General features: G+C 44.0%; 1 protein-coding gene across 1 annotated transcript; it reads left to right on the forward strand.

Moving 5' to 3' along the window:
* The first annotated feature begins 10540 nt into the window (after positions 1-10540).
* Positions 10541-12795, forward strand: LOC138665741 (cholesterol 25-hydroxylase-like protein). The gene has a single exon (XM_069753498.1). The coding sequence runs from the start codon at positions 10806-10808 to the stop codon at positions 11616-11618; it is 813 nt and encodes a 270-aa protein (XP_069609599.1). The 5' UTR covers positions 10541-10805; the 3' UTR covers positions 11619-12795.
* Positions 12796-23348: the final 10553 nt, after the last annotated feature.

The following is a 23348-nucleotide window of genomic DNA, read 5'->3' on the forward strand; positions in this document are numbered from 1 at the left end:
CCTGCCGAGCGAAATTATGATGTGGGCAATCGGGAGTTGTTGGCCATGAAGTGGGCATTTGAGGAGTGGCGTCATTGGCTCGAGGGTGCTAAGCATCGTGTGGTGGTCTTGACTGATCACAAAAATCTGATGTATCTCGAGTCTGCTAAACGCCTTAATCCGAGACAGGCCCGCTGGTCATTGTTTTTCTCCCGTTTTGATTTTGTTGTCTCGTATTTACCAGGTTCAAAGAATGTGAAGGCCGATGCTCTTTCTAGGAGCTTTGTGCCTGATGCTCCTGGAGTCGCTGATCCTGTTGGTATTCTTAAGGATGGAGTTATCTTATCAGCTATTTCTCCGGATCTGCGACGTGTGTTGCAGAGATTTCAAGCTGATAGGCCTGAGTCTTGTCCACCTGACAGACTGTTTGTTCCGGATAAGTGGACCAGCAGAGTCATTTCCGAGGTTCATTCCTCGGTGTTGGCAGGTCACCCGGGAATTTTTGGCACCAGAGATCTGGTGGCCAGGTCCTTTTGGTGGCCTTCTTTGTCAAGGGATGTGCGGTCATTTGTGCAGTCCTGTGGGACTTGTGCTAGAGCTAAGCCTTGCTGTTCTCGTGCCAGCGGGTTGCTCTTGCCCTTGCCTGTCCCGAAGAGACCTTGGACACATATCTCCATGGATTTCATTTCTGATCTTCCGCTATCTCAGGGCATGTCTGTTATCTGGGTGATATGTGATCGCTTCTCCAAGATGGTCCATTTGGTTCCTTTGCCTAAGCTGCCTTCCTCTTCCGATCTGGTTCCTGTGTTTTTCCAGAACGTGGTTCGTTTGCACGGCATCCCTGAGAATATTGTGTCAGATAGAGGATCCCAGTTCGTTTCCAGGTTCTGGCGATCCTTTTGTAGTAGGATGGGCATTGATTTGTCGTTTTCCTCTGCTTTCCATCCTCAGACTAATGGACAGACGGAGCGAACCAATCAGACTTTGGAGGCTTATTTGAGGTGTTTTGTCTCTGCTGATCAGGACGATTGGGTGACATTCTTGCCGTTGGCTGAGTTTGCCCTTAATAATCGGGCTAGTTCCGCCACCTTGGTTTCGCCTTTTTTCTGCAACACTGGTTTCCATCCTCGCTTTTCTTCAGGTCATGTGGAGTCTTCTGACTGTCCTGGGGTGGATTCTGTGGTGGATAGGTTGCAGCGGATCTGGAATCATGTGGTGGACAACTTGAAGTTGTCACAGGAGAGGGCTCAGCGCTTTGCCAACCGCCGCCGCGGTGTGGGTCCCCGACTACGCGTTGGGGATTTGGTATGGCTTTCTTCCCGCTTTGTTCCTATGAAGGTCTCCTCTCCCAAATTTAAACCTCGTTTTATTGGTCCTTACAAGATATTGGAAATCCTTAATCCTGTATCTTTTCGTCTGGATCTTCCTGTGTCGTTTGCTATTCACAATGTATTTCATAGGTCCTTGTTGCGGCGGTACGTTGTGCCTGTAGTTCCTTCTGCTGAGCCTCCTGCTCCGGTGTTGGTTGAGGGCGAGTTGGAGTACGTGGTGGAGAAGATCTTGGATTCTCGCCTCTCCAGGCGAAGACTTCAGTACCTGGTCAAGTGGAAGGGCTATGGTCAGGAGGATAATTCCTGGGTGGTCGCCTCTGATGTTCATGCGGCCGATTTAGTTCGTGCCTTTCATGCCGCTCATCCTGATCGCCCTGGTGGTCGTGGTGAGGGTTCGGTGACCCCTCACTAAGGGGGGGGTACTGTTGTGAATTTGCTTTTTGGCTCCCTCTAGTGGTTACTAGTTTTTTGACTCTGGTTTTTCTGTCTTTCCTTTTATCCGCACCTGGGTCGTTAGTTAGGGGCGTTGCTTTATAAGCTCCCTGGACACTCAGTTCTATGCCTGGCAACGTAGTTATCAGAGCTAATCTGCTGTGCTCTTGTCTACTGATCCTGGTCCGGTTATTCAGCTAAGTCATTTACTTTGCTTTTTGCTATTTGTTTTTGGTTTAGTATTTTTGTCCAGCTTGTTCCTAATCTGTATCCTGACTTTTGCTGGAAGCTCTAGGGCGCTGGTGTTCTCCCCCCGGACCGTTAGACGGTTCGGGGGTTCTTGAATTTCCAGTGTGGATTTTTGATAGGGTTTTTTTGTTGACCATATAAGTTACCTTTCTATATTCTGCTATTAGTTAGCGGGCCTCTCTGTGCTAAACCTGGTTCATTTCTGTGTTTGTCATTTCCTCTTACCTCACCGTTATTATTTGTGGGGGGCTTCTATCCTGCTTTGGGGTCCCTTTCTCTGGAGGCAAGAGAGGTCTTTGTTTTCCTCTACTAGGGGTATTTAGATTCTCCGGCTGGCGCGAGTCATCTAGGATCAACGTAGGTATGACCCCCGGCTACTTCTAGTGTTGGCGTTAGGAGTAGATATATGGTCAACCCAGTTACCACTGCCCTATGAGCTGGATTTTTGTATCTTGCAGACTTCCACGTTCCTCTGAGACCCTCGCCATTGGGGTCATAACAGTAGAGCCGTGAAAATAAAAAATCGCATTTTTTCTACAAAAATGATCTTTTTGCCCACAAATTTTTATTTTCACAAGGGTAACAGGAGAAATTAGGCCACAAAAGTTGTTGTGCAAGTTCTCCTGAGTACGCTGATACCCAATATGTGGGGGTAAACCACTGTTAGGGCGCACCGCAGAGCTTGGAAGAGAAGGAGTGCCGTTTGACATTTTCAATGTAGAATTGGCTGGAATTGAGATTGGACGCCATGTCGCGTTTGGAGAGCCCCTGATGTGCTTAAACAGTGGAAACCCCCCACAAGTGACACCATTTTGGAAACTAGACCCCTTAAGGAACTTATCTAGATGTGTGGTGAGCACTTTGAACCCCCATGTGCTTCACAGAAGTTTATAACGTAGAGCCGTGAAAAAAAAAAATTGCATTTTTTCTACAAAAATGATTTTTTGCCCACAAATTTTTATTTTCACAAGGGTAACAGGAGAAATTAGACCACTAAGGTTGTTGTGCAATTTCTCCTGAGTACGTCGATACCCAATATGTTGGGGTAAACCACTGTTTGGGCGCACCGCAGAGCTTGGAAGAGAAAGAGTGCCGTTTTACTTTTTCAATGTAGAATTGGCTGGAATTGAGATCGGACGCCATGTCGCGTTTGGAGAGCCCCTGATGTGCCTAAACAGTAGAAATCCCCCACAAGTGACCCCATTTTGGAAACTAGACCCCCCATGGAACTTATCTAGATGTGTGGTGAGAACCTTGAATGCCCAAGTGCTTCACAGAAGTTTATAATGCAGAGCCGTGAAAATAAAAAATATTTTATTTTTCCACAAAAAAGATTTTTTAGCCCCCAAGTTTTTATTTTCACAAGGGTAACAAGAGAAATTGGACCCCAAAAGTTGTTGTCCAATTTGTCCTGAGTATGCTGGTACCCCATATGTGGGGGTAAACCACTGTTTGGGCACACGGCAGAGCTCGGAAGGAAGGAGCGCCGTTTTGGAATGCAGACTTTGATACAATGGTCTGCGGGTATTATGTTGCGTTTGCAGACCCCCTGATGTACCTAACCAGTAGAAACCCTTCACAAGTGACCCCATTTTGGAAACTAGACCCCCCCAAGGAACTTATCTAGATGTGTGGTGAGAACTTTGAATGCCCAAGTGCTTCACAGAAGTTTAGAATGCAGAGTCTTGAAAATAAAAAATATTATTTTTCTCCACAAAAAAGATATTGTAGCCCCCAAGTTTTTATTTTCACAAGGGTAACAGGAGAAGTTGGACTGCAATAGTTGTTGTCCAATTTATCCCGAGTACGCTGATGTGCCATATGTGGGGGTAAACCACTGTTTGGGCGCACAGCAGAGCTCGGAAGGGAAGGAGCGCCTTTTTGGAATGCAGACATTGATAGAATGGTCTGTGGGCATTATGTTGCGATTGCAGAGCCTCTGATATACCTAAACTGTAGTAACCCCACACAAGTGACCCCATTTTGGAAACTAGACCCCCCAAGGAACTTATCTAGATGTGTGGTGAGAACTTTGAATGCCCAAGTGCTTCACAGAAGTTTAGAATGCAGAGTCGTGAAAATAAAAAATATTTTTTTCACAAAAAAGATATTGTAGCCCCCAAGTTTTTATTTTCACAAGGGTAACAAGAGAAATTGGACCCCAGAAGTTGTTGTCCAATTTATCCCGAGTACGCTGATGCCCCATATGTGGGGGTAACTAACTGTTTGGGCGCACGGCAGAGCTCAGAAGGGAGGGAGCACCATTTGACTTTTTGAGCGCAAAATTTGCTGTCGTGTTTGGAGACCCCCTGATGTACCTAAAGAGTGGAAACCCCCCAATTCTAGCTCCAACCCTAACCCCAACACACCCCTAACCCTAATCCCAACCTGATCCATAATCCTAATCACTAACCCTAACCATAAGCACAACCCTTACCCCAAAACAACCCTAATGTCAACCATAACCATAACCCTAATCAAAACCCTAAATCCAACACACCCCTAATCCTAATCTCAACCCTAACCTCAAACCTAACCCTAATCCCAATACACCCCTAATCACAACCCTAACCTTAACCCTAATCCCAAACCTAACCCTAATCCCAAGCGTAACCCTAATGCCAACCCTAACCCTAATACCAACCCTAATCCAAACCCTAACCCTAATCCCAGCTCTAACCCTAACTTTAGCCCCAACCCTAGCCCTAACTTTAGCCCCAACCCTAACCCTAGCCCTAAGGCTACTTTCCCACTTGCGTCGTTTGGCATTCCGTCGCAATCCTGCAAATGTGCCCGCAGGATGCGTTTTTTGCCCATAGACTTGTATTGCCGACGGATCGTGACGGATGGCCACACGTCGCGTCCGTCGTGCACTGGATCAGTTGTGTTTTGGCGGAGCGTCGGCACAAAAAACGTTCAATGAAACGTTTTTTTGTACGTCGCATCCGCCATTTCTGACCGCGCATGCGTGGCCGTAACTCCGCCCCCTCCTCCCCAGGACATAGATTGGGCAGCGGATGCGTTGAAAAACTACAGCTGCTGCCCACGTTGTGCACAATTTTCACAACGTGCGTCGGTATGTCGGGTCGACGCATTGCGACGGCCCCGTACCGACGTAAGTGTGAAAGAAGCCTAACCCTAAATTTAGCCCCAACCCTAACACTAAATTTAGCCCCAACCCTAACCCTAAATTTAGCCCCAACCCTAGCCCTAACCCTAGCCCTACCCCTAACCCTACCCCTACCCCTAACCCTACCCCTAACCTAACCCTACCCCTAACCTAACCCTACCCCTACCCCTACCCCTAACCCTACCCCTAACCCTACCCTTAACCCTACCCCTAACCCTACCCCTAACCCTAACCCTACCCCTAACCCTAACCCTACCCCTAACCCTACCCCTAACCCTAACCCTACCCCTAACCCTAATTTTAGCCCCAACTGCTGTTCTCCTGCCGGCCGGCAGATGGAGACAGATGGCGGGCGCACTGGGCATGCGCCCGCCATTTTCTTCTGCCGGCGGCCAAGAGGAGCAGCAAGAGGATCCAGGGACACAGGTGAGTATTGTAGGGTCCCCGAATCCCCCTATTTCTCTGTCCTCTGATGTGCGATCACATCAGAGGACAGAGAATTACACTTTACTTTATTTTTTTTTTTTGCAGGCGCCGGTAAACAGTTAATTACCAGCGATCGCAAAACAGGGGTCGGTAAAACCGATCCCGATCATGCTCTTTGGGGTCTCAGCAAACGGTTAATCCGGCGATCGCAAATGCGGGGTGGGTTAAAAACCCCCCGAATCATGTTCTCTGGGGTCTCAGCTACCCTCGGCAGCCGAGACCCCGGAGAAAATCGGCCTCTGGGGGGCGCTATTTACTTTTTCCACAGCGCCGTTAATTAACGGCGCTGTGGTTTAAGTACCCTTAGCGGCCGCCGTTAAAAGGCGTATCGGCGGTCGCTAAGGGGTTAATGTAGGAAACTGTAATTGGTCTTGTAAATTTTAATAATTGCTCATGTATAAAAATGAATGCCATATAGATGACAATTGTGATGAAAATTGCCCTTTGTATGTGGATGAAACTCTGATGAGTTTTTATACACTCTTGAGCACAGGATTTAGAGATCAATGATTTTTCTTGCATGGAAAACCAGTTCGAGTTTCATAAGAGTTTTTTTTTACCAGAGTGTAAACAGAGATTAGTCAGTGTGTACATTTTTACCATCAGGGTTTCCTCAGAATTTCTCACTTTTTATTGGATGGAAAAAAACTGTTTCTCCAGCTTCACCTATCAAACAATCCTTGAAAATTGGACCCTCGCAGACAATTATAGTTACAGGCGCTATCCTTGAAAAACAAGGGTAGCACTCACACAAGAAAAAAGCACGCCTCATTGAACCCTAAAAAGGAATAGAAAAAATATCAAACAGGTTTTACTTTCTTTTTGTTTAACTATGTTTCCATGCTAAAAAAATTAACATCTATCCACATATGTATATATAGATGACCTCGTACTTAATATTATAAACTTCCAAGATACTGGAAATCACCCGGATGAAAGAACTCCAATATTGCTTTGGATATTCTTAACAATTTACGTATGGGGTTCATTATAACCTTATTTATTCATTGATCACACATGTACCAGCCACCCCCAGTGTCAACCACACGAACCCCGGCCTTAACGTTAAGTATAATGTACCCCCATCCACAATATACAGTGGGTACGGAAAGTATTCAGACCCCGTTAAATTTTTCTCTCTTTGTTTAATTGCAGCCATTTGGTAAATTCAAAAAAGTTAATTTTTTCTCATTAATGTACACTCTGCACCCCATCTTGAATGAAAAAAAACAGAAATATAGAAATTTTGCAAATGTATTAAAAAACTGAAATATCACATGGTCATAAGTATTCAGACCCTTTGCCCAGACACTCATATTTAAGACACGTGATGTGCATTTCCTTGTGATCCTCCTTGAGATGGTTCTTGTCACGATAAGCTGCAGCCGGAGATGCGACCCAGCCCATGAACGCTCCCACACCGACCAACCAACTAGGGCGGGGGGGGGGATGGGGCACGTGTTCCCCAGGGATGCAATATGGACCCTCTATACCACAGAGGGGGACTCGGGCCTACCCGAACTAGGGGAGGGCAGAGACCGGGGTTCTGTGGCAGCTGAGCATGTGGACACTTAGGACTTGATTACACCGCATAACTTCAGGTATAGAGAAAGTAAAGTTTACTAAAGTAAAGTCACTTAGTACATAAACCAAACATGAATATGCCAGACTCCCGATTCCACACCTCCTAGAAGGGTACCACCCAGTGGACCCCAAGGCACCAACGGATCACTGAGGCACACATAGGCGGGACATCAAGACATCAGGACACAGGCAGGACATCAGGGTATACAGGGTAATCAGGACACAGGCAAGAAATCAGGGTACACGAGGACGTCAGGACATCAGGGTACACGAGTTCATCAGGACACAGGCAGGACATCAGGACACAGGGTAACCAGCAAACATCAGACAAGAGTCGTTCGGTTCCGGACATCCGACACGACCTACAGGCACCACCACTGTCATCATTCTCCAAGCTCCAGGCAGCAGTCATCAGGTTCCAGACTGCGGTCTTCAGGCTCCGAGCATCGGACCTAGGAAGGAACTCAAGCGGGATGGTGCTAGAACCGCAAAATTGCTGGACCTGCCAGGAGCTAGCACCGCATGGTAGTCAAAGCACAGAGTAGTAGATGCTCAGCAGAAACACCAGTTTCAAGAGACTCAAAGTCACTGGGTGCGAGGCTCCAGATGCAGAGAGATTCCAGGAACATAACACAGCAGACACAGTTCAGACAGAGTCAGGTACAGGACAGGTACAGGATCAAGGATTCAGGCCTGGATATACCGCTTCCAGGACAGGCGCCAGAACAGGACATAACAGGAATCAAGGCAAGGACTTTGGTACCAAAACATAGACATGAGAGTTGCAGGAACACAAAACACACATAGCAAAGTTCAGGAGCTTTGTGAGTAGCTCAGGCCCCGCCCAAAGGGCAGGGGAACTTTATATAGGAGCTGCTCCTCAGCAATTGGCTGGGGACAGCTTTTCAAGAACACACAGTAACCCTGATAAAAGCAGGTGAGGTGTGGCCGCGCACGCCCTTAGCACAAACAGAAACCATTATAGCACAATCAGTGCAGGAACTGAGGCTCAGGGCACCTGGCAGAGGCTGCACGCCCAGACACACGTGGAAAGTCATGCACCAGCTGCAAATGACTTCGCAACCCGCGGACAGCTTCCACAGCAGCAACCAGGGACCGCACATGCAGAAGTTAATGCAGCAGAGCAAAGACCTAACCACCCATGTACGGCTATGCAGCAGAGCAGGGAACTGAGAAGGCTCCATACAGGTAACAGCCAACAGTATCCAAGCTCAGTTAGGGGGAAAGGAGCAAAGGGCTAAATCAAAGACATGCATTGTCACGCCGAAAACCAGATACAGACAGAACGGCGTGACAGTTCTACTCCTTCATTGGAATCCAGCTGTGTTTAATTAAACTGATAGGACTTGATTTGTAAAGGCAGACCAAATGAGAATCATGAGGTCAAAGGAACTGGTCAAGGAGCTCAGAGACAAAATTGTGGCAAGGCACGGATCTGGCCAAAGTTACAAAATAATTTCTGCAGTATTCAAGGTTCCTAAGAGCACAGTGGCCTCCGTAATCCTTAAATGGAAGAAGTTTGGGACCACCAAATGTTATCCTAGATGTGGCCATCCAACCAAACTGAACAATCGTGGGAGCCTTGGTGAGATAGGTAAAGAAGAATCCCAAGATCACTGTGGCTGAATTACAGAGATGCAGTAGGGAGATGGGAGAAAGTTCCACAAAGTCAACTATCACTGCAGCCCTCCACCAGTCAGGCCTTTGTGGCAGAGTTGCCCGACGGAAGCCAGACTATGAGAAATAAGATTCTCTGGTCTGATGAGAAGATAGACCTTTTTGGTGATAATTCTAAGCGGTATGTGTGGTGAAAACCAGGCACTGCTCATCACATGCCCAATACAATCCCAACAGTGAAACATGGTGGTGGCAGCATGGGGGTGTTTTTCAGCTGCAGGGACAGGACAACTGGTTGTCATTGCAGGAAACATGAATGCGGCCAAGTACAGATATATCATAGATGAAAACCTCTTCCAGAGTGCTCTGGACCTCAGACTTGGCAGAAAGTTCACTTTCCAACAAGACAATGACTCTAAGCACACAACTAAAATAACAAAGGAGTGGATTCAGAACAACTCTGTGACCATTCTTGACTGGCCCAGCCAGAGGCCTGACCTAAACCCAATTGAGCATCTCTGGAGAGACCTGAAAATGTCTGTCCACCAACGATCACCATGCAACCTGACGGAACTGTTGAGGATCTGCAAGGAAGAATGGCAGAGGATCTCAAAATCCAGGTGTGAAAAACTTGTTGCAACATTCCCAAGAAAACTCAGAATAATAATAATCTTTATTTTTATATAGCGCAAACATATTACGCAGCGCTTTACAGTTTGCACACATTATCATTGCTGTCCCCAATGGGGCTCACAATCTAAATCCCCTATCAGTATGTCTTTGGAATGTGGGAGGAAACCGGAGTACCCGAAGGAAACCCACGCAAGCACAGGGAGAACATACAAACTCCTTGCAGATGTTGTCCAAGGTGGGATTAGAACCCAGGACCCCAGCGCTGCAATGCTATCCACTGAGCCACCGTGCTGACTCATGGCTGTTCTAGCTCAAAAGGGTGCTTCTACTCAATACTGAGCAAAGGCTCTGAATACTTATGACCATGTGATATTTCAGCTTTTCTTTTTTAATAAAATTGCAAAAATTTCTACATTTCTGATTTAAGAGGTCAAGATGGGGTGCAGAGTGTACAGTAATGAGAAAAAAAAATTGAACTTTTTTGAATTTGCCAAATGGCTGCAATAAGAGTGAAAAATTTAAAGGGGTCTGAATACTTTACGTACCCACTGTAACCTCATCCTTAGCAGTGTCCACTTGCCATATAAGACACCTATGTTATACCCACTTATTGCCTCCTATTAACCATATGGAGGGCATGATGTGACCTTTTGACTTGTATGGTATACACTGTATGAGTACAGCAGATTGCCCTAGTCCTTACTGAGGTATCCAGTAAAATAATACATATTCTGGGATCGGTGTACATTATTGCATCTATGGGTGATGTACGTCACAGAGGATACAATTGCTGTGACACATGGTCATAGCGACAGGAATGGGGGCTATCATTGCATTGCATGTACATACAGTTTTTTCTGCTGACCCTAATAATAGTGGTTTTCATAGAGCAGAATTTACCAAGATACCGTTATCTTCAAACTGCAGTGAGTACAACAAAGACCAGGAGAAATGTGTTTTATGAAAAATTACTTTTATAGTATTTTACACTTAGACTGTCACAGTTGACTTGAAAAGCAAGATGGGATCAGTAGTTCCACAAGTGCAAAATGATCTGTAGTACAGTTTGTTTTCCTATTAAACCCTGACTTTTTTTTCCAGCCAGAGAATACAAGCTATGCTGGCACGTGTAGTAAAGATAATGAGGGTAGTAAATTTTTACTGTCAGATTTCCAGCTGCATGAATAAAAAAAAAAGCTTTTGCTTTTGTGACGTCACTGAATTCCTTTTGAAATGGAAAGCGAATTGGGATTTCCCTGATCTGAGGCGAGGCTGAAAGGCGGCAGGAAGTGGAGGGAGTATATATTGTCAGGCAGCACACATGTAAGAGCAGAATACTCAGAATGAACGGTAGCGTGCAAGTAACACTTGCCTGGAAAGATGGCTCAGTCCTACTGCAGCCAATATGGGACTTTGTCACATCTAAAGAAGAACTGGTCAGGTCCCCTTTCTATCCAGTTATCTTCTCATTTACAGTCTACTTGTTCTTCTGTCTGCCTTACCTGGCACTGGACGCTCTGTGCTACCAAATACCTGCTTTGAAGAAATACCAAGTGCAGCCAAAGTCCAGACCTACCCTGGCTATGGTGCTCCACTGCCTGGCACACACCGTTTACAGCCACTTGGTCTTTATATTTCCACTGACTGTTGCCTACTGGTACTGGAGACCAGTTAATTTGCCGCCTGTGGCGCCACAACTGCCTCGATTTCTACTGGACATCATTGCCTGCCTGCTCCTGTTTGACTTCCAATATTTTGCTTGGCACCTGCTGCATCACAAGGTTCCCTGGCTGTACAAGACATTTCACAAGATGCATCACAAGTACACGGCCACCTTTGTGCTGGCCACCCAATATTCCAGCGCCTGGGAGATGCTGTCTCTTGGATTCTTTGCCAACGTCAGTCCCATCCTACTGGGATGTCATCCAATGACTGAAATGGCCATCTTCATCATCCATATCTACCTGTCCGTGGAAGATCATTGTGGTTATGACTTGCCATGGTCAACTCACAGGTTAATACCATTCGGGATATGCGGTGGACCAAATCATCACGACCTCCATCATGAAAAATTTGTGTCGAATTATGCACCTTACTTCACGCACTGGGACAAGCTGTTCAATACACTAGCACAGAAGACTGCTAAGAAACCTTAAAACCCAGGAAACTGCATTCAGAAATGAACTAGACCTTGATTTGCACTTCAGGACCAAGGAGCGGGTGCAAGATGTGCTGGATCTGGGACTTCAAGGCTGAGCCGTCAGAACATGGTACCAAAACTGTACCTTGTCCCAACCACCTTCTCCAGGTCCATCAAGGCTAAATATTTGAAAACTGTACCTGGCACCGAATAACTGAGCCTTGTCCATCACTTCTGCATGGTTGGTGTATGATATTTCAACTGGACTTTGTGTTTTAACATTGATGCACCTTAGGACCATAGGATGCAGATCACCTTTACAATGACTATACTGTAAAGAACTGCAGCCATAGGGAAGGAAATATTAATTATTACTAAATGATAATATTAACTATTAATTTATTTATAGTCCTGTACATTACATTAATGTGAAATTAATTGCGTCCTACGACTTCTAATACCTTTATACGGATACGTTATTTATTATAAACATGCAGAAGGATTCTGTTTCAGAAAGTTATGCCATTTTCAGTCATTGTGATCTAAAATCATAAAGTTAAGAAACTAAGTGTAAAAAAACCCTTGGTTGACTATGATCATAAAATAAGTTATTGTAAGTGGAGGGTGGGCTGAAGAATGTGGTTATAGATGGCAGAGGAGGTGTCAGTAGACTGTGTATGAGTCTCTGGAGAGACAGCGTTGTAAGTATAGATGTAGCAGAGCTGAAATTGCCATTACTTTTGTTTTTGCACTGTGACAGTTCACACATGGTGACGCCGCATGGCAATTGTGTCAGATAGCAAACTCTTCTTTGCTACATCAGGATATACTGAAAGCTGCGGAAGGGATGTGTCGAAGGATATGGGAAATGTTAAGAGAAGAAATCAGAAAAGTAGTAAGAAAGTGATAAAATGTGTTTGGATAAAAAGGGAAATACGTGATTTTAAGAATAATGTTTTGCTGACTGAATTATTTTCTTGAAATGGAGAATGTGCAGAATTCATTGGAAAAAACAACTTTGCACTAAGCACAGCTGGCTGTGTTCCCCCCATAATAATAGACACGTGTTATATATTTTTGTACTGGTGAAGTGTTGTAAATTATTAATGGCGTGTTTATTACAATGTATAAATGTTATATATTTCTCTTTTCTTTAATGAAAAAGTATTATTAAAAATCAGACCTTTTTTTAAAATCGATGAAATTGGATTTCATTATTTTTACTGTTTGGCTGGATGTTCTTACGAGTGGAAGTTTGAGGATTCACATGATATCTATAAAACATGAATTTATTAGTAGAAATAATATGCATATGTTACATACAAGTGACCAGTAGAAAACACTTTTTCTATTATATTGGCATGTTAATAATGGCTTAGTGATTAAGAGCATTGAAACTGGGAAAACATCTTGGACCTGGTATGTTCCTCGTAGATTAAATTTTCTTTGTGTTCCCTACTTCATCTCACATTTCAAAACAAGGTTTTATATGAGATTGGCTATACTGATAAATGATAATATTAGATCCTGAGCAGCAGTAGGAACTGGGACTGATTATAGGGGTTTTCCAGGACTATATCAATTTTTTTTACTATGGACCTAAGAAATAACAGGCAGGTAGTTACTAACTATCTGCCTATTGTGCACGTTCCTGACCTCTGCCGGCATAGAGCGGTCACAGACCACTCCTGTCGGCGATTCAGTGGCGTCATGTCGACAGAGTGGCTTTTCTTGCGCTCTGCTCTATTGACGGGTCATCACTTCCGATGTCATGCTGATTGACAATCGGCTCCCTGCTGCCTAACGATGCATTGACAGAGCAGCTTGGAAGAAGAAGAGCTGCTGTATTGTCATGGAGCAGCTGAATCGCTGGGAGGAGCGGTCAGTGACTGCTCTGTTTTGGTGACAACTACCTGCCTGTTAGTTATTTGGCGCACAGTTAAAGAAATAATATAGTCCTGGATAACTCACTAAGTGATGCAATCTGTACAGTGGGGAAAGTGCTGCCATTGTGTAAACTGTGTCATGTACTATGAATATCGTTGAACACAGACATATGGCATGCACGTGACACGAAAGAACTTCATTTGAGAAGGAAGTGTAGTGTGTGGCAAACAGCGCTATTACTGCTCCGGGAAAAATAATTACAGATGCATTGCAGTTCAACCTGTCTGAAAGTTGTTTCCTCTGATGAGCGGGGGCTGCTCAGGCCGTCCCCACACACAATAGATTTTGAACAGATCCGATCAAAATTGATTGGATCAGCCAACAAAGAGTAGAAACAGACTGTTTGTGGCCACTGTAGGACACACACTGTCTGCCTAAGGTGTATACACTGAATAATGGTCACAGTCGGTGTGGATGCCCAGGTTACTGTAGACCACAGCGACCCATGAGGTCAGAAAGTGCCGTCTGCAGCATCCTACTCAATTACACAAACAGTTGGAAATGCATACCGGACACTGTAGGTTAAGGGAACACTGGTAAATGGCAGGATATGGGAGCGTTGACGTTCCCAATTTATATTTTAGGCCAAGTGCACAGACGCAGTGTGAACTTAGCCCAATAACAATGATGTTGCTGTTATAAATAATGTACTCTACTCTTTTCCGGTATAGAAAAGTTAGCATTTTTGCATTACACATATTTTGACAAGAATATTGTGAACTTTTGCTTTTTTTTTACACCACCCCAGACCTGTAGTCTTTAAAAAAGTAGTTGGGGCATAGCACATAGCAAAAGGCATGCTCGGACTGGCCCATAGGGTAACAGAGCAATCACCCGGAGGGCCCCAGCGCAGATCTGGGCCTCCAACCCCACAGTAAGGGCAGTATTTGGCTTTATTCACTTGATTCACTCTGTACAGAAAAAAATAGCATCTCATCATTCATTATCCAAACTACCCAGTTTATTATTATATAGAAATATAGGTAAAATTGTGAATGAGGGTAGTGTAACATTTGTATGCAGGTGAAAAGTGTCCCCCCCAAAGTCAATGTTACTGGTGGGCCCTTGGCAAACCAGTCCGACACTGGCAAGAGGGTATAAACAAGCAGGCACAGCAGACTTGCTATGAGGGTGCAGTCAGACGGCCGTATTGGACCGCATTGCTCGGACTGGTCGCGGCTTTCCCGACCTGAGCGTTACAGCTTTATGTATTTATGCAGCTCAGGTCAGGAGCATTGCAGTCCAATCTCAATCAGATTTATGCAGCTGTCTCACTGTGCCCTAAGGGTTGTCCAAAGTCAGGGACTTTTTTTTTAAAACTTAAATGCATGTTTCTGGGACTAAAGAACTGCTTTACATAGCCTCTGTGTTGCACTGTTTCTTGGAGCTGCAGATGAGTTAACTTCGATTCTGTCAGTGAGTTCTTACAGACTGGACAGACTGTGACTATTATTTGTCTTTTTCTGAGTTCCTCTCAACTGATTTTTGAACACAAGTCACATCGAAGTTGAATGTGCAAGGAAACAAAGAATCCATGAAAGCTAAAATGTGCAATTTTTTTCTTAAAAAAAAGATGTGAGAAAATGTAATTATAAGGAAAGAAACATTTCCCCAGAGGTGGAAAATCCCTTTGAAGGGAACCTGTCAGCTGATTCATGCTGTCCATACCAGGAGCAGCATGAATCAGAGCTTGGCTAAATGATTGCAGCCAAGAGTACTTTTCTCTGAAACACTCCAGAGAAAATATGGTTTGAAAAGCAGTGCCGCAGCTCCAATTGATTGACAGGTGTCCTCCTTAGACATAGATGGGTTTTTTCAACTGGGGTACTGCTAGCCGAGTGTCTCCTCTTCCTGTGGTCAACCTGGATCTTCAAAATATACTTTCTCTGAAATGTCGCTGCACTACAGAGGAAAATATACAGTGGGTACGGAAAGTATTCAGACCCCACTAATATTTAAGTCACATGCTGTCCATTTCCTCGTGCTCCTCCTTGAGATGGTTCTACTCCTTCATTTTAGTCCAGCTGTGTTTAATTAAACTGATAGCACTTTGGAAAGGCGCACACCGGTCTATATAAGACCTCACAGCTCACAGTGCATGTCAGATCAATAAGAATCATGAGGTCAAAGGAACTGGCCAAGGAGCTCAGAGACAGAATTGTGGCAAGACACAGATCTGGCCAAGGTTACAGCAGAATTTCTGCAGTACTCAGGGTCCCTAAGAGCACAGTGGCCTCCATAATCCTTAAATGGAAGAAGTTTGGGACCACCAGAAGTCTTCCTAGACCTGGTCATCCAATCAAACTGAGCAATGATGGGAGAAGAGCCTTGATGAGAAAGGTAAAGAAGAACCCCAAGATCACTGTGGCTGAGCTTCAGAGATGCAGTAGGGAGATGGAAGAATGTTCCACAAAGTCAACTATCACTGCAGCCCTCCAACAGTGGGGCCTTTATGGCAGAGTTGCATGATGGAAGGCTCTCCTCAGTGCAAGACATATGAAAGCCCACATAGAGTTTGCTAAAAAACAAATGAAGGACTCCCAGACTAGAAGAAATAAGATTCTCTGGTCTGATGAGATGAAGATAGGCCTTTTTGGTGATAATTGTAAACAGTATGTGTGGAGAAAACAAGGCACTGCTCATTGCCTGCCCAATACAATCCCAACAGTGAAACATGGTGGCAGCATCATGCTATGGGGGTGTTTTTCAGCTGCAGGGGCAGGACAACTTGTTGTTATTGAAGGAAACATGAATGCGGCCAAGTACAGAGATATCCTGGATGAAAACCTCTTCCAGAGGGCTCTGGACCTCAGACTTGGCCGAAGGTTCACCTTCCAACAAGACAATGACCCTAAGCACACAGCTAAAATAACAAAGGAGTGGCTTCAGAACAACTCTGTGACCATTCTTGACTGGCCCAGCCAGACCCTTGACCTAAACACAATTGAGCATCTCTGGAGAGACCTGAAAATGTCTGTCCACAAACTTTCACCATCCAACCTGATGGAACTGGAGAGGATCTGCAAGAAAGAATGGCAGAGGATCCCCAAATCCAGGTGTGAAAAACTTGTTGCATCATTTCCAAGAAGACTTTTTTGAATTTACCAAATGTCTGCAATGAAGCCAGGAATGTTAAAGGGGGTCTGAATACTTTCCGTTCCCACTGTATATGGCTGCAATGATATCTCCAGGCTGTGATTCATGCTGCCTGTGGTTTGGGAAGCATAAATACTGCTACAGGTTCCCTTTAAGAAAAAATAATTGTCTCAGTGGTGGATAGCCCTTTTAAAGGGAACCTGTCACCCCCAAAATCGAAGGTGAGCTAAGCCCACCAGCATCAGGGGTTTATCTACAGCATTCTGGAATGCAGTAGATAAGCCTCAATATATCCTAAAAGATGAGAAAAAGAGGTTAGATTATACTCACCCAAGGGCAATCGCGGTCCCGGTCTAGTCCGATGGGTGTCGCGGTCCGGCGCCTCCTATTTTCATCAGATGACATGCTCTTCTTGTCTTCACGCTGCGGCTCCTGCGCAAGCGTACTTTGTCTGCCCTGTTGAGGGCCTCTCTGACGTTTCCCAGCGCCTGTGCACTGCAGTACTTTGATCTGCCCTCAACAGGGCAGGCAAAGTACGCCTGCGCCGGAGCCGCAGCGTGAAGTCAAGAAGAGGATGCCATCATAGGAAGATGGGAGGCCACTGACCGCGACGCCCATCGTACCGGGACCGCCCCCTGCGTGAGTATAATCTAACCTCTTTTTCTCATCTTTCAGGATACATCGGGGCTTTATCTACAGCATTACAGAATGCTGTAGATAAGCCACTGATGCTGGTGGGCTTAGCTCACCTTCGATTTTGGGAGTGACAGGTTCTCTTTAAGCTAGAAAAATGCTGTACATTATAGCATAAATCCATTCCAAATCATAGCTTGAGCAGATATCAGGTTCTGGTGCTCGGGCTTCTAAAAGATGCAACAAATTTATAAAGAGGTTTGCATCTATTAATAAATGTAGCTCATCTTGCTCCTGTGGACTGTTCTAGTCATGATGAATTGGCCCATTAGTTAACATTATTAAAATAAATGACATGAGTGGGTCTGAAGATACTGCTGTTAAAAATGTAATGAATGGGGCACAGCATGACTGGCGCCATCCATGCTGTGTCACATTCCACAAATGACATTTCTGAGCAACAAAACATGGGGGGCATCCATAGAGCTTCTATTGGACTTTTAAGAAGAAATGTCCCGTATTGGTGGCCACATGTGGAGCAGCTCTCCTTTATGTATTATTTCGTGTGAGATTTTTGTAAAATAGCAGCATTAGTCGTATTTTTAATCACTGTGAGGATAAGTTCACACGACCATTAAAAAAAAAAAAATTCAGTTTTCATCTAGAGAGAAGGATTTTTGATTCGTATATCATCCATATGTCCATATCCACTGAGGTGGATTGCTGATGTTTTGAGGATGTTTGAGCTACAAAGGCACAGGAACTTAGTCTAAGTTGAAGCAAAGATGAATGAAGCAGGTTATCAGCAAATACTGTAGGCAAATTTACAATCATCAGTCCGGAAGCTGAGCATAGAACGTACTTGGATGTTCCAACATGAAAATGATTCAAAACACAAGGCCAAGTTGACCTGTCATTGGCTACAGCAGAACAAAGTTAAGGTTCTGGAGTGGCCATTTCAGTCTCCTGAACTCAATATCATTGAGCCATTCTTGGGAGATCTCAAGCATGCAGTTCATGCTAGACAGCCCTGGAATTTACAGGAACTGGAGGCTTTTTGCCAAAAAGAGTGGGCAGCTTTACCATCTGAGAAAATAAAGAACCTCATCCACAACTACCACAAAAGACTTCAAGCTGTCATTGATGATAGAGGGGGTAATACTCTTTTTCCTTCAACTTTGACCAAGTTTCCTGTGCCTTTGTAGCTCACACATCCCCAAAACATCAGCGATCCACCTCCGTGCTTTACAGTAGGAATGATGTTCCTTTCATTATAGGCTTGTTGACCTCTCCAAATGTAACGTTTATGCTTGTTGCCAAAAAGGTAAATTTTGGACTCATCACTCCAAATTACCGTGTTCCAGAAGTTTTGAGGCTTGTCTCTGTGCTGTTATGCGTATTGTAGGTGAGATACTTTGTGGCATTTGCGCAGTAATGGCTTTCTTCTGGCAACTCGATCTTGCAGTCCATTGTTCTTCAAGTGTCTCCTTATTGTGCATCTTGAAGCAGCCACACTGCTAGTTTTCAGAGAGTCCTGTATTTCAGCTGATGTTATTTGTGGGTTTTTCTTTGCATTCCAAACTATTTTCCTGGCAGTTGTGGACAAAATTTTTGTTGGTCTACCTGACTGTGGTTTTGTTTTTACAGAGCCCCTGATTTTCCATTTGTTAATCACAGTTTAAAAGCTGCTGTCTGGCATTATCAATTCATTGGATATATTTTTGTATCCCTTTCCTGTTTTATACAGTTCAACTACCTTTTCCTGTAAATCCATTGACAATTCTTTTGCTTTCACCATGATTTACAATCCAGAAACATCAGTGGCTGGATAAAAGATGCAAGAGTCTGTCTGGATCCCAGAAACTCACTCAGCTTTTATGCACAAACACTGATTACAAGCAAACAGGTCATAGGTGAAGATGTTACCTTTTAGTAGCCAGTCAAACCCATTTGTATTGACTTCTGTGCATGTTATCAGGTCAAAATCACCAGGGTATGTAAACTTTTGATCAGGGTCAATTGGATGTTTTGGGTTGTCATTATGATTTAAAAAGAGAAAACACAGTAGTTTGACAATAAATGGCTTTACCCAACCACTAAAGTTTTGCTGTTATCATTCATATTCTTTGAAAAAAGGCCAAGAAAGCAAAAATTCTGCAGGGGTATGTAAGTTTTTGAGCACAACTGTACGTATTGTGTTACCTTTCCATTTAGATTGTAAACTCTATTATTGTCCTCTGTTTTTTTTTCATTGTTTGAAAATGAAATTGTACATACAGTCGATGGAGTAGGATCTGGCACTAGATAATATGACATCTCATAATTACTTAGAAACTTTCTCTAGGGTGAGAATGGATAATTGTTAGAGCTTCCAAATGTGTATGACACAATATCTCCTGATTTTTACACTAGACAGGAACACAATGGTGAGGAGTGTACAACACGTGGAGCCAGGAATTCCCCTGATTGTGTCATCATTGCAATGAAGTGAAAGACTTTGCATCACACCTAAGTATATAGTAATTATGGAATAGATTCTCATTAATACAGAAGCATCTGATCTTTTTTTCGCAATGTACTAAGAGTTGGTAAAACTGCAAGCACCATTGTGCCCGTGGAGGATCATTTGTGATTGACAGCTGTTGCCATGTTGCAAGAAGCACATAACCTATGTGATATCATGATTATTGACAATCACTACATGAACACAGGAGGGCTCCCTTTGGTCTCTCGGCATCTCGGAGCATCTTTTGCTCCTCTCACTATTATCAATACATGCACCCTGATTGCTTAGAGATACTATGATTTTTGCAAGCCAATAGCAGACTAATTTCATTGAGAGCCATTTAGGATACAAGATCTTATAGTTTGTTCTTATGAAAGATTCTTCCTGCACAATCTTTGAAAGAACATTCCCAGAAGGATTGTGTCTTTTGTTCATTCATTGATTGTCCATGGCCAGTTTGAATGACTGTATGGACTAAAATCTACATGGTTATATCATGCTAAAGTATATATGGCTATATCACTTAACAGAAAATTCATGCAGCGGTTCTGCCAATTCTGTCTATGTGTATGAGCATCTTTAACCTCTTCCCGATATAGGATGTAACAGTTGATTCTACGTTGGGTATGGGTGTAAAAAGCAGACGTTGATGCTGATCCCGCTTCATACAGCGCCGGTGCCGTCTGTGTTATGCGGTACTAAACATACCAAAAGAACTGGCGCACAGCTATAAACTATACACATAAAAGGGGGGTGCAAGTAGCAGCATAGTAAATGACAAAAAGGGAGAAGAAAGACGCTGCTACAAAAATTGCACACCACCCGGTATATGAACATGCAAAAAACACTTTATTGGCATAGACAATAAAAACAATTAAAAACATAGAACCACTGTAAACCACCTGTTATGTGGTAAACTCCTGCTACAAAAAGCTTCACCTGTACCTAGCTCCAATTGCTTCTGTCAATCTTGTGTAAAACAGTTGTTCCAGCACCAGTTGCCATATCCCTTTGACAAGATGACATTGAGCTAATGGGTTACTACTAAAGGCCACCATTCCCACCATCTTGGTTCCCCTATGAAGCCGAGCCACAATCTGGCACAGCCTGTTGATGTCTCGTCCCATGTCAAGTTTCAGATTCCAGTAACCTGACTATGAAACATACCCTTACATGGTGTGAATGGACTATTACTCAAAAGAAAACTGAATAGAATGTAAAGGTGCCATTTTCCTTAGTTTTCTCTCTCAACTCAGCCAAGTGTTTATGTGTTCTAAATGGAAGTGGTTTAAATTTAAACTGGCCAACCCTTATCTCCATGGACATTATGGCCCTGCTCATCAAGACTGGCGTGAACCACACCACTCTTGATCAATAGGACCATAATGTCCAGGGAGACACATGCCTCTTAATGAATCACTAGAATAGAAAGGTAGGAGACAAAAAAAGCGCAAATAGGGTCTTATCCCCAGGATTATTTCCAATCAATTATGAGAGAACTGCTCACCTGGTGGTACACAGTAAAAGCGTGTAGTTGTCAGCTGCTGCAGATCCACAGGTCGGCGCTGCGACCTCTCAGAACCGTTATAATAGATGAATGTGGATAAAATCCGCGCTGCTGTGACAAATGCTGGATCCAGATATAATTATAGGATGTTCGGGTGGTTTATTCAACGCGTTTCGAAGCTCATGGCTTCTTCTTCAGGAAGTTTCCACAGAAAGATATCTTAATGAATCAGGCACATCTTAAAAGTGGTGTAGTGTAAACTAAAACTTGTCATGAATTAGACAAGCAGACATCGCGATGCCTTGTCCCTCCCTAGCTCCACCAATGTTGATAGAGTTGGATGAAACTGGGAAGAAAACACAAACTTTTCAAAGCATTTTGATGAAACAGGGCCTATATGTTGGGAGACAGTCATGTGACATCCTATTAAATGGTTGATGAGTTCCACCAAAATTAGTTGCGCCAGCTGGCTTAAATCAAATTGGTATTGGAGTTTTTACAAGCATTACCCTTGAGGCACAGATAATTATAAACTTTCTTTCACACTAAGGAAAGGAGAAAAGTATGTAAATCTCTCACAAAATAACTTAGAATCTTCTATATACCCAATGACAGAGGCCACAAAGCAATGTCCATTCCTAAAGTAATACTAATACAATAGTAATTTCAACCACATAAAAGTGCCTAGAACTTTTCTTGCCAGTCACACATCTTTAAAATAGTGGTAATTTCTCATTTCCACCATGCAGACATAGACACAGATATAACCCACTGCCAAAATTCTAAGTATCCTCCAACTTTGTCTTAAAATAAAACTTGCATATTTAGCTGAACTGCACTCGTCAGTCGTCATGTAAAGGTACCGTCACACTAGACGATATCGCTAGCGATCCGTGACATTGCAGCGTCCTGGCTAGCGATATCATCCAGTGTGACAGGCAGCAGCGATCAGGCCCCTGCTGTGCTGTCGCTGGTCGGGGAAGAAAGTCCAGAACTTTGTTTCGTCGCTGGACTCCCCGCAGACATCGCTGAATCGGCGTGTGTGACACCGATTCAGTGATGTCTTCGCTGGTAACCAGGGTAAACATCGGGTAACTAAGCGCAGGGCCGCGCTTAGTAACCCGATGTTTACCCTGGTTATCATCGTTAAAGTAAAAAAACAAACACTACATACTTACCTACCGCAGTCTGTCCTCGGCGCTCTGCTTCTCTGCTCTGGCTGTGAGCGCCGGGCAGCCGGAAAGCAGAGCGGTGATGTCACCGCTCTGCTTTCCGGCCGCTGTGCTCACAGCCAGACCAGAGAAGCAGAGCGCCGAGGACAGACAGCGGTAGGTAAGTATGAAGTGTTTGTTTTTTTACTTTAACGATGGTAACCAAGGTAAACATCGGGTTACTAAGGGCGGCCCTGCGCTTAGTTACCCGATGTTTACCCTGGTTACCGGCATCGTTGGTCGCTGGAGAGCTGTCTGTGTGACAGCTCTCCAGCGACCAAACAGCGACGCTGCAGCGATCCGGATCGTTGTCGGTATCGCTGCAGCGTCGCTTAGTTTGACGGTACCTTAATCATATTGTGGTTGAGTCATTGCTACACTATGATCATTGTGCAGTAGATCTGTCTGTAACACACAGATCCACTTGTAATTTAAAACCAAAGTAAACACATTGCGGTATTATAGTAGAATTAATAATGTAAGCGAAGTTAATTAAAGTTTAATTGAAATTGAGAACAATTTACACCTTAAATTGATACACGAGCCAGTAGAGGAATGCCGTTCTTATCTTTATGGGATCAGGAATTATTCATGATATCTGGAGTAGCTCCAAATTTCTATGATAGTATTATGAGTTTTATTAAAAAGGAAACAATCGTCTACTAAATTATACTACTCTGAAATGGAAGGGAAGGTAGGGATTGAATCCTATTCTGTGGGTAGTAACGTGACCTGCATGAACTGACTTAGATTCCCCTTTTTATGCACCTCATTAAGGGCACTCTTTCAATTAACTCAAAAATATTGTTGATGCAAATTAATTTGCAGAACCAGGTCCATTAGCCA

This window comes from Ranitomeya imitator, chromosome 2 (genome assembly GCF_032444005.1).
Source record: "Ranitomeya imitator isolate aRanImi1 chromosome 2, aRanImi1.pri, whole genome shotgun sequence".
Taxonomy (NCBI): domain Eukaryota; kingdom Metazoa; phylum Chordata; class Amphibia; order Anura; family Dendrobatidae; genus Ranitomeya; species Ranitomeya imitator.

What these genes read in the sequence shown, in the direction of transcription:
- LOC138665741 (XM_069753498.1), top strand. Translation starts at nt 10,806, where the DNA reads ATGAACGGTAGCGTGCAAGTAACACTTGCCTGGAAAGATGGCTCAGTC.